General features: G+C 39.6%; 1 protein-coding gene across 3 annotated transcripts in view; it reads right to left on the bottom strand.

The window, feature by feature from the left end:
• Window positions 1–3,938: 3,938 nt before the first annotated feature.
• Window positions 3,939–12,099, bottom strand: part of LOC113137022 (estrogen-related receptor gamma-like) — a 97,170-nt gene continuing 89,009 nt past the window's right edge. For all 3 annotated transcript variants that reach the window (XM_026318303.2, XM_026318302.1, XM_026318304.1), the window contains 2 exons: window positions 10,797–11,066; window positions 3,939–8,318 (listed from right to left, as the gene is read on the bottom strand). In XM_026318303.2, the coding sequence (XP_026174088.1) occupies window positions 8,074–8,318; window positions 10,797–11,066 (515 nt within the window). In that variant the 3' untranslated portion in view covers window positions 3,939–8,073. The remainder of the gene's footprint in view (window positions 8,319–10,796; window positions 11,067–12,099) is intronic.

Genomic DNA, 12,099 nt, shown 5'->3' with positions numbered 1-12,099 from the left:
GAGCTCCATTGGCGGTGAGTGAGATTTGACTAATTACTGTAATTGTATTGGAGTCATGCTCATTAAATATGAAAATTGTGTTCTGTGAAATGAATGGGGTCTCATGATCACTCTTGTATGGACAGGCAAGAAATAAATTAAAGAACAGTTTCTCGTTGTGTAATTAACTACAGCACACACAGCTATCTGCCACACCCCCCAGTCTGGTAATATAAAGTCTATTTTTGTAGATTCTTGCCAATTCACCATTACTTGTTGCTTATGATTCGCTTTATACATACAATATGCATGACCTGTTTGCCCATGAATCGTTAATACTGCACAGAGCATATAATTACAATTGTAATGATATTTTTCTTTAGTTTTTCAGCTACATTTAATTCATTTTTTCATTTGATTTGATATTAGTAGTAGCTTATGTCACTATTTTCCCGTACTGTGTAAATGACTGTTGGAGATGACAGGAGGCACAGCAAAACATTTACATACTGCGTAATCCTTTAAAGCAATTTTAAATGATTTTTGAACCACTTATTGAGTTAGTGTTTTTCAATGGCTGTGTAACTTATTGTATACTGAGTATTTAGACACCAAAAATCTATTCATGGCATTTATGCCTGCAAGCAATTTGTGGTGAGCAACCTCCAAACCAAACACATTCTCTTACCTTCACACAACAGGATGTTCCACTGACTCTTTGCTGTAACTTTTGTTCATATTTCTCTCTATCACCTCTTGGGATTTCAGCAGTTGTCAAGACTCCAGAGCCTAGACGGCAGAGTCTGGGAGTGGCGACGTCCCCAAGGACCACAGCATCTCCCACCCTGCCCCCCTTCTTGTTTCAGCATGCTCAAGTTTGAGAAATCTTGCAATGCAAATGCGATACTTACCTTTACCGCCCAGCAACAAAACTGTGTCACACTCAGAGCCTTCTGTGAAAGCCCTGATTTTGTCTGAGGAGATATAGAGGTGAGGAGAGGCAGGTAAACAAAGCATAATGTGGAGGTCAAATGCTAATGAGCGCTCCATTTGTTACGTCTGGCTTCCTCCAAAGGCAAAGTAACAACATCAGAGGCGCCCAGACATAATAAATCATCCAAATAAATAATAACGATGCACAGACGACTTCATGGTATTCATTGTGCCACCTTGAATGGATTTACAGCCCAGTTCTGATTTCTCTCAAGTGGCTTTATTTAAACTGTCCCATTTTAAGCTGCCTGCATGAGACAGCAAGATGCTTGCAAGTCCATTTTCAGGACTAACACCCTACCATATAATTTCCATCTGCTCGCTGGTTAATAGGGTAAGACCAGAGAGAAGCCCACTATGAACTGTAATGTAACTTGCTTTAGTTAGCCATAATGCTGGGAGACTTGAACAGATGTAATGCCATGTGGGGTTTGCAGCTGTTGCGAGGGCTTAGAAAACCCACAGCTGTCCCCTCTCTGTCTGAGTGCCCAAGTAAAAGACAAATGTGACTGATGAGGTGATAAATAATTTGAAGAGGCAAGTGGATGAAGATTATCTCAGGTAGTAGAACGCAACATTTTAATGCATATCTGATCATTTGTTTCTGTCCTGCACTGTCTGTACACTGGACGATCCGTCACTCAGTCACCGTGGCTGCCTATAGATGGCGCTCAGTTCATTTTGAAAAAAATACAGGCCTTTTTTTTTTAGGGGCTGTCCATCACAAAGTGCCACTGACTGCGTGGTGGTGGGGATGAGCTGTGGAGAAAGGCACCCTTACCTGTCCTTGAGCCAGACGACAGAGGGGGGAAAAAAAAAAAAAGAGTAGATTCAGCATGTATGTACACTGTAGCCGGGAGCCATAAATCATGACCTTCTTCAATTTACACAGGGAGCATATTGATGGTTTCCTATCTCCTTCACTCACTTTCACCTAGTTACATTGTCTAAGACAACACCACTCTGGGTAACTATGACTGACACTTTACAGCCTATTCTCAGTGGAGTCTCACCTCAGCCGCTGAATAATCCTCACATGAGAAAAGGGAAGGAGTGTGAGTGTACGGCAGTGGAGCTAAAGCCAGTGGTGACAGTACAAGGTTGCACTAACAGTGTGATCATAGATTTTCTGAAAGAGGTGGGCAACAAGGCTGGCTGATTAACAGACCACGGTGACAGCATCAATGCCCCTTCTTGAGCACAGACAGACCTGACAAGTGGTGATGATTTAAGGAGAATATGGTTCATAAGATGGAAAGTCACTCTGAGGACAGTGGGCCATGCCCTAATTCCTTTCTACATGACTGCAAACAGAGGAAAAACTACTCGCAATCATGTGATTCTGTGTTTTCTTTTGTGTTTGAACATTTTGTTACTTTCCTTGCAGTTATATCCTTAATTGCATCAGTTCTCTCTCAGCAGTCCTTAATTAGAAGTGGAGAGCACCTATGCATTCACTACTAAAATACCACCATATACTGTGCAGAACAATCCACAAGTTAATACACTGTTGTTATTTCCAGGAGTAATATGGAGTAGCGGTCGTCGCTGTGCCAAGAGAATAAATAAAAAATGAAAAAGTGACAAGCCCATCTATTTATTTAATTCAATCTTCTGTTGAGAGATCTTTTCGTTGGACATCATACTTGATTTTGTTTAGGGGAATTATTTGTGGCAGGCTGATTAAACAGACTTACTCCCCCAGCCCCCATATTGGCTGAAGTTGAAAGCCCTCTAAATGAAATGACTTCCACAGGATTGCACCACAAAGGAAGGGAGTGTGTCAGATGTGCATTCAGCCAGTGTTTTAGTCAACACAAGGTCAAATGGGACACTGTGTAGACAACTAACCGACTAACAGCTGGGGCATGAGGATGCCGTTACACCTAAAGGCACCGTGTTGCTTAACGTGCAAGTGCACACATACTGTGGACACACACGGATGCTCACACACATCTAGATGCCGTTTGACTGTAAATTTCTTTTTGCCCAGTTTGGGACAAGGGCAAAGCTGCACTGCAATGTTTTATATACAGTAGATCAAATTAATATTACTATTCATTATTATTGTGTTGATATACATTGAATAGAAAACCTGACTGTTCACCAAATTGTTTTGATGATAAGGAATAGCTAAAAACAACAGAACATTACGGAACAAAATCACTGTAAATTACTGTATATTACATACAAGTGGGCGAAGGAGCTAACAGTCTGTTTTGCTGTTGCGAAAATGACTTAGTGTCAAAGGAAAAGACAAAATCTTTGCTTGTTATGAAAGTGATTCAGTGCTTAACATTTTAAAAAGGTGTAAATTATAATGATTTGGAAGCTTATCTGAGAGATAGTTTTAGAGGTGTTTGTGTAAATTGTAAAATGAATTTAATCATACATCTACTGTAGGTAATGTTAAGGATGTGGATGTACAGGATCCTCGGTAAAAATTGGTACAAAAAAGCAAAAAGAAAAAGAAAAACAAAGAAAAACAAAAGCACTAACAAAAGAATGAAAATAAAACAAAATTAAATTAAATAAATATTAAATTGCACGCACTACCATCTTGCTCCTAGTTCTTTAATTCTTTGTGAACATGACAACATTTAGACTGCAAATGGTCTTTCCTCAGCTCAGTAGGATCTGATGAAGACCACCGTGGTCAAAACATTGTCAAATTCATGTGGAACAGAAGATTATTTAGGATTGAGACAATTATTTAGGAATGAGACAGCAGTGTGTAGGTATTTTCCCTGTTCATTAAGAGGATCACAGAGTCCTCTATGGATCTTGCAATGCTGACAAAACCTACGATACAATATTTTTTACCGTGGTATGAAAACGTAGTATGAACCTGCTCACATTAGGTATTGATTTCCTCTGGTGTTTGCTAACTTGAACATATTTCTCAGTAAAAATCATTTGCAGTGATTACATAAACCATGTGATTTTATTGTCAGTGCACTGTTAGATCTGACTCACTCAAAAAAAAGCATATATTTACACATTGGTACAGTAGGCATGACCACAACAAACAAAACAGATGAAAATGCCACACAGTACCATCCAGTGAAGCCCAGCTGTGGTTGGCTTTTGCTTCTCAGTTTCAAAATTTTTCCCTTTTCCTTTTTTGTCTTCCCAGGACTGCATGTGCATAGTTACTCTGCCTTTAACGGAGCACAGGGGAAGTTTATAATTCAAACAAACCAAGGCTTTTAACTTTAACTTTTAACTTGATTCATATCTCACAATCGCTAAGATATTGCTGTTGAAGGGAGTAAACCTCTTGGGGAATCAGATGTCTATGGTACATACACCTAGTAGGGTCCTCTATACAACGTGGACCAGAACGGCCAGGGAGGTTCCTCTATGTTTTATGTAAATCTCGTCATCTCAGAGTGCACAGAGATAAGTCCGCAAATGGAACAGCGAATAAGCAGCTTTCTCCTCCGAGGAATGTGTTCCCCAGTTGCAGTAGGTTCATCTACATTTTTTTAATACCCAGTCAGTGATGTCACTTTATTTCTGTGCCACTGATTCCCAGGAGGATCCCATGGCCCGCTTCCAAACCCAGTGTAATTTTCAAAATATGAATTGAGGTATAGGGTCTCCACGACTTCACTCGCTATACGTCCTGCCGTGCCATTAACCAAAAGACACAAAGACATAGAAAACAAAAGGAAAATAAGAGTGTCCCACCTTAGGCCAAATAGAATATAGAATATATTTTCACTTGAAAAATTACCCTTTGACTCACCAATTCAGGCGGGCTCTAAATTTAAATTGCTCATACATCATGAAAAACTGATTAAACAGGCAAATGAAACAAATGATCATAGTCATATCAATGCACAGCAGCTACAGTATAGTATAGTGAAATATGCACAATACATTTGCAGTGTATAGCACTGTACAGCACGGCCATGTTGTAAACAAAGCACAGCTAAATGTCAGTCTGATGCTTTACAACACAAGGAACATAGGTGGCCATATTTGCCTTGCATAGCCCAGTGATCACTGTTATGAAACTATTACAGACACCCATGAAATCGCCTTAGTAAAGGTTTAGACAAACCCTCCCTATTGTCAACCGAAATAATATGTCTCTTGTCCCCAAGGTAGAGCCAAAGCAGAAATTTAATTGCTCCATTTCTATTGAGAATTTCAGCTTAGGAGACAATTAGAATTAATTGGATGTAGTAGAACTGTTTTAGAACTCAAAGTAAATTAAGCGTTTTTCTTTTATTTTCTTATTTTAATTTGGGAGAAAGGAAAGTTAGGAAACAATTATCTGCTATTAGTCTTCAAAGTGCACAGGGGAAGTACATTAATGTTTTGGTCAAGTTTTGGGCCAAATCGTGTTCATTAACATTTCACACAGCCAACACAACATAAACTGATGGAGCTTACTCAAATTTTAAAACTCTGCTTTAACCATCTAAAAATGTCAACAGCACTTTTTTGTGGTAGTTTCATTTCTTAGACCACAGGATGAGACTTAATGTTTCTCATATTGACAAAAAAGCTGACCAATGGACTCAAACAGAACAATAAAGATAAAAAAAAAAAACAACTTTGATCATATTTAGCTGTTGTCACCATTCTAGGTTTAGAAGATGCTTGAAATAAATGGATGCACAGCTGGATACTCAGCAGGATGAAAGTAATACTATTATTAATATACTGTAAATATTGTATCATCCATATTCATGTGGAATCGACTGGCTCAATAGGCAGTTTAATCAGTGTTTCATTTTAAAGTATTTGAAGACACTATGCTTTGGTTTTCTACTGTACAAAGGTGATACATCCTTAATTTCAACTGGGGATGGATTAACTGGTTACACATTTGGGGAAGTGCATCATGGGAGTTGTATTCTCTACTGTATTGGGTTATAATTATCTATGCATTGCATTAAAGTGAATCAATAGCCTCTGTTCCTGTGGGGATCATCTGTAGTTACTGGTTGCTTGGCGTTATATTTTCTTCTTGTTGCAGCAGAAGCTAAATGGCACTTGACACTTTAAAGACACGACTGCCTTAAAGTGTTCATGAGGGAAAATATCTGTCTCACTAAAATCCTATGAGCAGCTGATCAATACATTATTGTATAATTTTGATTTTATGATAACATGTTCCATGTTATCACAAGCAGAAGAAATATGGTGATTCCTGTATCATATTACTCTGCTTTTGCTTTTCCTTGAATAATTTGGCAACTGGTTAGATATTAGATTCTAAATTTATTAACTTAGTTTGTCCATCTCAGTGGGTCTAGGTGCGTCAGTGTGTGTACAAATGTACATACAGTGCCAATCTGAAATTTAGCACCTTCATTAAAGATGAACTAAAAAACAAGTGACCATACGGAGTAGATCAGTAATCCATTGTTATTGGTGCATTTCAATTCAGCGAGCAATTCAAGTTATTCTCAACACAAGTGTCATTATACTGAACACAATCGTGTAAGCCTCTGCCAGCGTAAATTTAAAAGAACATCCTCAGTTACAAACGAGAATAGTGTGATAATTTTTATTTGCTAATCATTTGATTATCAAAATAAACAGATTTTTGTATTTCTTTGACTATTTGATTAATTGGCTAATCACTGCAGCACTATGCCCAGTAGTGTCAGAGCCATTGTTACTGTTATAGCCAAGTCATGGCGTATTCTGTATAGCGTTGTTGTGAGAATGTCAAATGTTCTACATTATAATGCCCAGAGACAGGCAGAGACAAGTTTCTTCTTTTACAGCCTCAGTATTTTACCCTGTGGTCCCCATATAAGAACAAATACATGATCTTAAAAAAATCCTTAAAGTTCAGATATGCAAGACTAGCACACAGCCTTTGGTATCTAGAGACTAAGGCCTAATTTGATTAGCTGTGGAACTAATGTCAATATAGTGACACTTGTTGTTTGAGAATAGAATTTATAACATTGGACACATATAAAACAAAACCTATACAATTTAACGCAATCTAATACAACACCATCACAAAGAATAGACTCAAAAAATGACCATAGCGATGGATCAGCACATATCTGACACCAAATGAGCGTTAAAAATCTTTGCAAAGTGTTAGTAGGCATTGCTGGCTTATCATCTTACATTAAAGGGTGTATTAGATTGCCACAAATTGCATAGATGTTGCGCTATTATGTGTGTTTACATAAAATAAACCGACTTGACAGGCCTTACGGTTCAGTTTAAAAATTCTCAGCACAGAATGTAGCTTATGTGTACGTTTCACAGTATCTTTAGTTGCCAATATTTCTGTACGACAGTGAACATATTGTAAAGTTAGGAGGGGGTTTAGTCTGTAAAAAACCACTGACTGACACTCAGATGCGACTAGACAGAGCTTGCCAGTACAATACCCATTATTGCCACATTATTCATAAATGCTTAGTGCAAACTCTTTGTGAACTATGATGACTAGCCAACCACCGTCCTTCTGTAAGCACCAAGTTGACTATAATCGATGAAGCTACTATGAGGTAAATATATTACGAGGAAATCGAGAATCTCATGGTGGGTGCTGCTTTCTTTGATGACGAATATAAGAATATGTCCAACAGTTATTCACCCCCTCCCTCCCAGTGCAATTTCACACAATATACAGTACACATATTATATGTAGACCAGTTAGAGACTATTGCTTTAACAACTGAGATTAGAAAATAATAAAGAAAGAAACAAAAACACATAATGTGGCTACCTAGCCATACAGTTCTTCAGGACATTTATAATAATACACGTCAATTTTGAGATGAAAATAAGATAAGAAACAAATTCACAGAAGCTTCAGGTGATATAGAGCAAGGGGTCTCTGGTTATAACAAGACCACGGTTGCCTTATTTCTGTACACAACATCTTTACTTTACATCATCATGATCCCACATCAGTCAGGTTGATATTCACCCTTTTAAAACCATTTTAAGTCCTTTTTATGTTGATTACCATTTAAAAGTGTTAAAATGACTCAGTTGTCCAAACTTCATACTTTAACTGTCAATTGGCACACCACCTTGATTTTTTAGAGGCTGTCCCTCTCCTTGCATTCAGTGATGCAGCTGTCTGTGAAACATCTGGCCCAGGTGTCAAGCCTTAGCCTCTAACATCTCAAGGAATAGTTTGTGCATGGGGACTTTGCCTTGCATTTTGATGCTGTAGAAGTGCTGAACAGCCTTGGTGGCGGTCTGACGGAGCAGGGGCAGGGTCATTAGCAGCTTGCCTGCCCGTCGAGGGTCCTCCGGGTGCTGGGAACCCTCAAAGTCCTGCAGAGCCTCATGGAGAGAATCCTGGAGCCTTTGGACTGCCTCAATATTCTCTATGTGCATGGAGTCTGTAGCGAGGGTTGTGGGAAAAAAAGAAAAAATATGTATTATTCATATTTTATATAAAATGACATATTAAGAGATTTACAGCTACAACAACAACTTGGTGTGAATTTTGCATCCTGTCATTGCAAACATGCAATTTTAGGGAGAGGTTTTCTCTTGTTAGTGGTTAATGACGCTCCTTAAATAAATGCCTATGCTTGGTCAGGACTCTAGGGAGACAGGGAGAGCTACTGTAGGCCTGTATAAATATACAGTTGGACAGGAAAAAGATTCATTTCTTTTGGTATCATGGACCACATACATCCCCCCTTGCTAATGAATTCAGATGGCTGCATTACTAGGATATCGTTCAGCTGAATGATGGCGGCAGATGGCCTTCATTTCCATAAGAAAGAGTAGTTGGCCCCCTTATGTATAGGCTCTAAAATAAAACCAGTTGAGACTTATTAAAGACTGCTCTCTCTATATAAGCCTACATGTTAGGAAAAAAAAGGCCTGTCCTCCAAAGGACAAGCTGACAGAGATCGTTCTAATGTACAAGCACTGGTTTGCTCTCAGCCAATTTCACTGCAGAGACTTATAGTGTCAGGTCTAATCTGTGTATGTATCATATCCACTATTCATTAACCGATAGATAAAATTGTGCACAACAAAATGTGAATTCAATTCAGCATTATAATTGAATCAAAACAATTTATCTTGGTATATCTAACAGAATAATATAGACTCGTCTCATCCTGAACAAACTGTATTATTGACACTAAACCAAATGCAACCGCACACTGTAGTATGTGAGTGAATTAGATCAGCTCTGCTATGTGTCATGAAAGTTGTGGAGTGAAGTAAGACCGTGTATGAACATGTAAATGAGGCAGAAAAAAGGAAAGTACAAGGCTAATTATGTTCCTAACTGACTGATTAAGTCTCTTTTACCAGTCGCCTTCTGTGTAAATTGCGTTTCTATCTTGGGAAATTAACTAGGCTATGTGGACCGCACATGTGTTCCAGCACTCTTCATTTGAAACCTTCATGTTAATACTGATCTGATCCTCCTTTGGCTGTGTAGCATGTGTGTGTGTTTGTGAAAGAGGAGGGGTGAGGGAACGAAAGAATATGTTTTCAAATATGTGTGTGAATGCACAGGCAGAGCACGTGTGTGTGTGTGTGTGTGTGTATGTGTGTGTAGGGGGTTAGGGGCGGAATGCAAAACTAACTTTGAAGAAGCAATTTCCATGTAATCCGTCAGCAGCCTGGCGTCAATCCCGTCGATACTCCGCTAATTACAAAATCAATGGCCATGAATTTCCACAGCTGTCACACCCACAAGACCCCTGGAGCCGAAGCTCTCCGAGACGGTGTTCAAACGAGCCGAAGCTGCCCTCTCGCTCTCCCTGAACCCCCCTCTCAACCTCTGCCTTCCTCTCTCACACTTCTCCCTTACCTTTACATCCCTGTTTTTCCATCAACCCGTCTCCCAACCTTTCCTCCAGCCCTCCCCTCTCTCCCCTCTCCCATGGAGAGTTTGTCATCACAAGACTAAAGCTCTGGGCTCAGCATTTTTCATTTTTCAGTCAGGCAGGAGAAAAGACTCCTAACAGGCATTGATTAGTAGGGGACAGGCCTGGCCTCATGAAAAGCAAACTGTCGATACAGGCGCAGCATCTTCACATTGGAACAAACGAGGCCCGTCGCTCCCCAGCGCTCATTCCACTCCACTTAACACATTTTATTGACAGCCCCTGTTTTCCTAATGAAATGCTAAATATATCTCCCTCGGCTGTGATGCGCTGGCAGCTACTGTTATGGAGATGGAGAGAACGAGAGCACAATGTGACAGTGACACACACGCACACACAAATTAAAACATAGATACACACACCGCCACACACAGGGGGTGTTAAATTAAACAACCCTGCTCCTGACCTTTTTGTCCCCTCTTATCAGGTGCCCTTCATTGTAGAAGTGATCAGCTCAGAAGATACAGACAGTCACTTGACATTTTTTGTTTTATTGCTTTGTTTGCTTTAATTAAATGCCAACCATCTTGATATATTTGAGATTTAACATAGAGTTTTACCTTCCTGAGCTTTACCCTCCCTATTGAGTTCAAGTATATTTGGCCAGACGACGACACAACAGAAATAAAAGTCCCTGGTGTAATTTAAATGACACACTATTTATAAGCTGTGGAATATTTTATATGTATTGTATGGATGTGTTAAAACCCTGACATCAGATTTACAGTAACTTCCACTTTTAGGTAGATTTAAGATAAAAAAACATCTATGCTATCATATTTGTTCCACCTCTTTATTGATACTATATTATTCAAACTGAAAATTAGTCAAACTGAAACTAAAGACTTCATCAGAGGGAAGGATTCTCTGTCTTGCAGGTCCTCGTGTCTTTCTAAAATTCAGCTGGAAATATTTGGTATGTTTTTGTGATCCCAATTAGCATTTTAAGGAGGTTAACTATACCTGAATTGGCAAGTGCAATGGCTTTGAGTGTGACAAACTCCTCTTTCTCCATGCGCAGCTTCTTATAGCGCCGGACCAATGGCAGGATGGCGACGTGCAGGTCCAGCAGGCCGGAGATCCTTGCCTGCTCCTCGTCCACCACGTAGTCCTCAGCGTACACAATCTCATCTTCGCAGGGCAGCGAGCGAAAGACGATGCTCAGCACCAGGATCTCCATCCAAGCGCTCTGCAGTAGACTCATCTGGTCTGCCAGCGAGAGGGTGGAAAAACCTGCAGGAATAAAAAGAGTTTCTTTTTTTTTTTTTTTTTTGAGATTTTCTTTCCAGGGTTTGAAGTACAACCACATGCCAAATTACATTATCAACTTTTCAACCTAGCTCCCCTGTAACTGACCATATCAAGTCGACCATATGTTTTATAGGCTGTCTATACAATGCTGTGCAATCCCCAGAGAAGCCCGACAATTTGAGGCTGACCACTGCATGAGGTGGCTTAAGAGAAGAATATAAATCAAGTCTGGAGGCATTTCAGACATGAGGTTTCAACTATTGTCAGAAGTTGGCTCTTCTGTAACCATCACAAGAAAAAAGAACATAAAATTACCAGAATTTAATGTGATATTTCACTTAAAAAGTCACACGACTATATACAAAGACAACGTAAAGGCACTTTCTGTAAATTAACTGCATTATTACTGGGTGACACAATGCCGTTAGTAGAAAAAAAATTCATTCGTCTAGCAAATTTAAGTTTCAAGACAAAAACACAAAAGTATTCCACCTGACAGGCTCCGTCCTGATTCTTTAGTCTCTTGTGTTCAACCTTGTGAACTGGAGGTAACAATTCATCCAGCCATCGTCTCCTCTAACATTCACACACACCACAACAAACAGACAGACACCTGAAAGGACCTCAACTGCCACAATACCTTTCACTATGCTATGGTGAATAGGGAGGTGATTGGGTGTATTGACCAGGGCCTTTAACCCACCACTCTACTTGCTTAAATCTGAGCTTGTATGGATGGGAATGGGGCAGGTTGACTCAAAAAAGGTCTCCCTGATAGTTCTTATCAAGCAAATAGAGAAACGATGGGGGAGAGAGAAAGTGAAGCAGAGAGAAAAGAGTGCTGGGGGTGTCATTGATTAGTAGATTGTAATCAGTCCACCAAATGCGAAAGGGGGATCGATCCAAGCCTCAGATCTGACAAACAGGCAGCTGATGGAGGACATCCAGCGCACGTTTAGTGGGGGAAGGGAGGATTATGGGATCACAGAATGTAGATACTGTATCAGGAATTCAT

This window comes from Mastacembelus armatus, chromosome 24 (genome assembly GCF_900324485.2).
Source record: "Mastacembelus armatus chromosome 24, fMasArm1.2, whole genome shotgun sequence".
Lineage (NCBI taxonomy): Eukaryota > Metazoa > Chordata > Actinopteri > Synbranchiformes > Mastacembelidae > Mastacembelus > Mastacembelus armatus.
The sequence above is the reverse complement of the archived record's forward strand: the minus strand, read 5'-3'. Positions and strand labels throughout refer to the sequence as shown.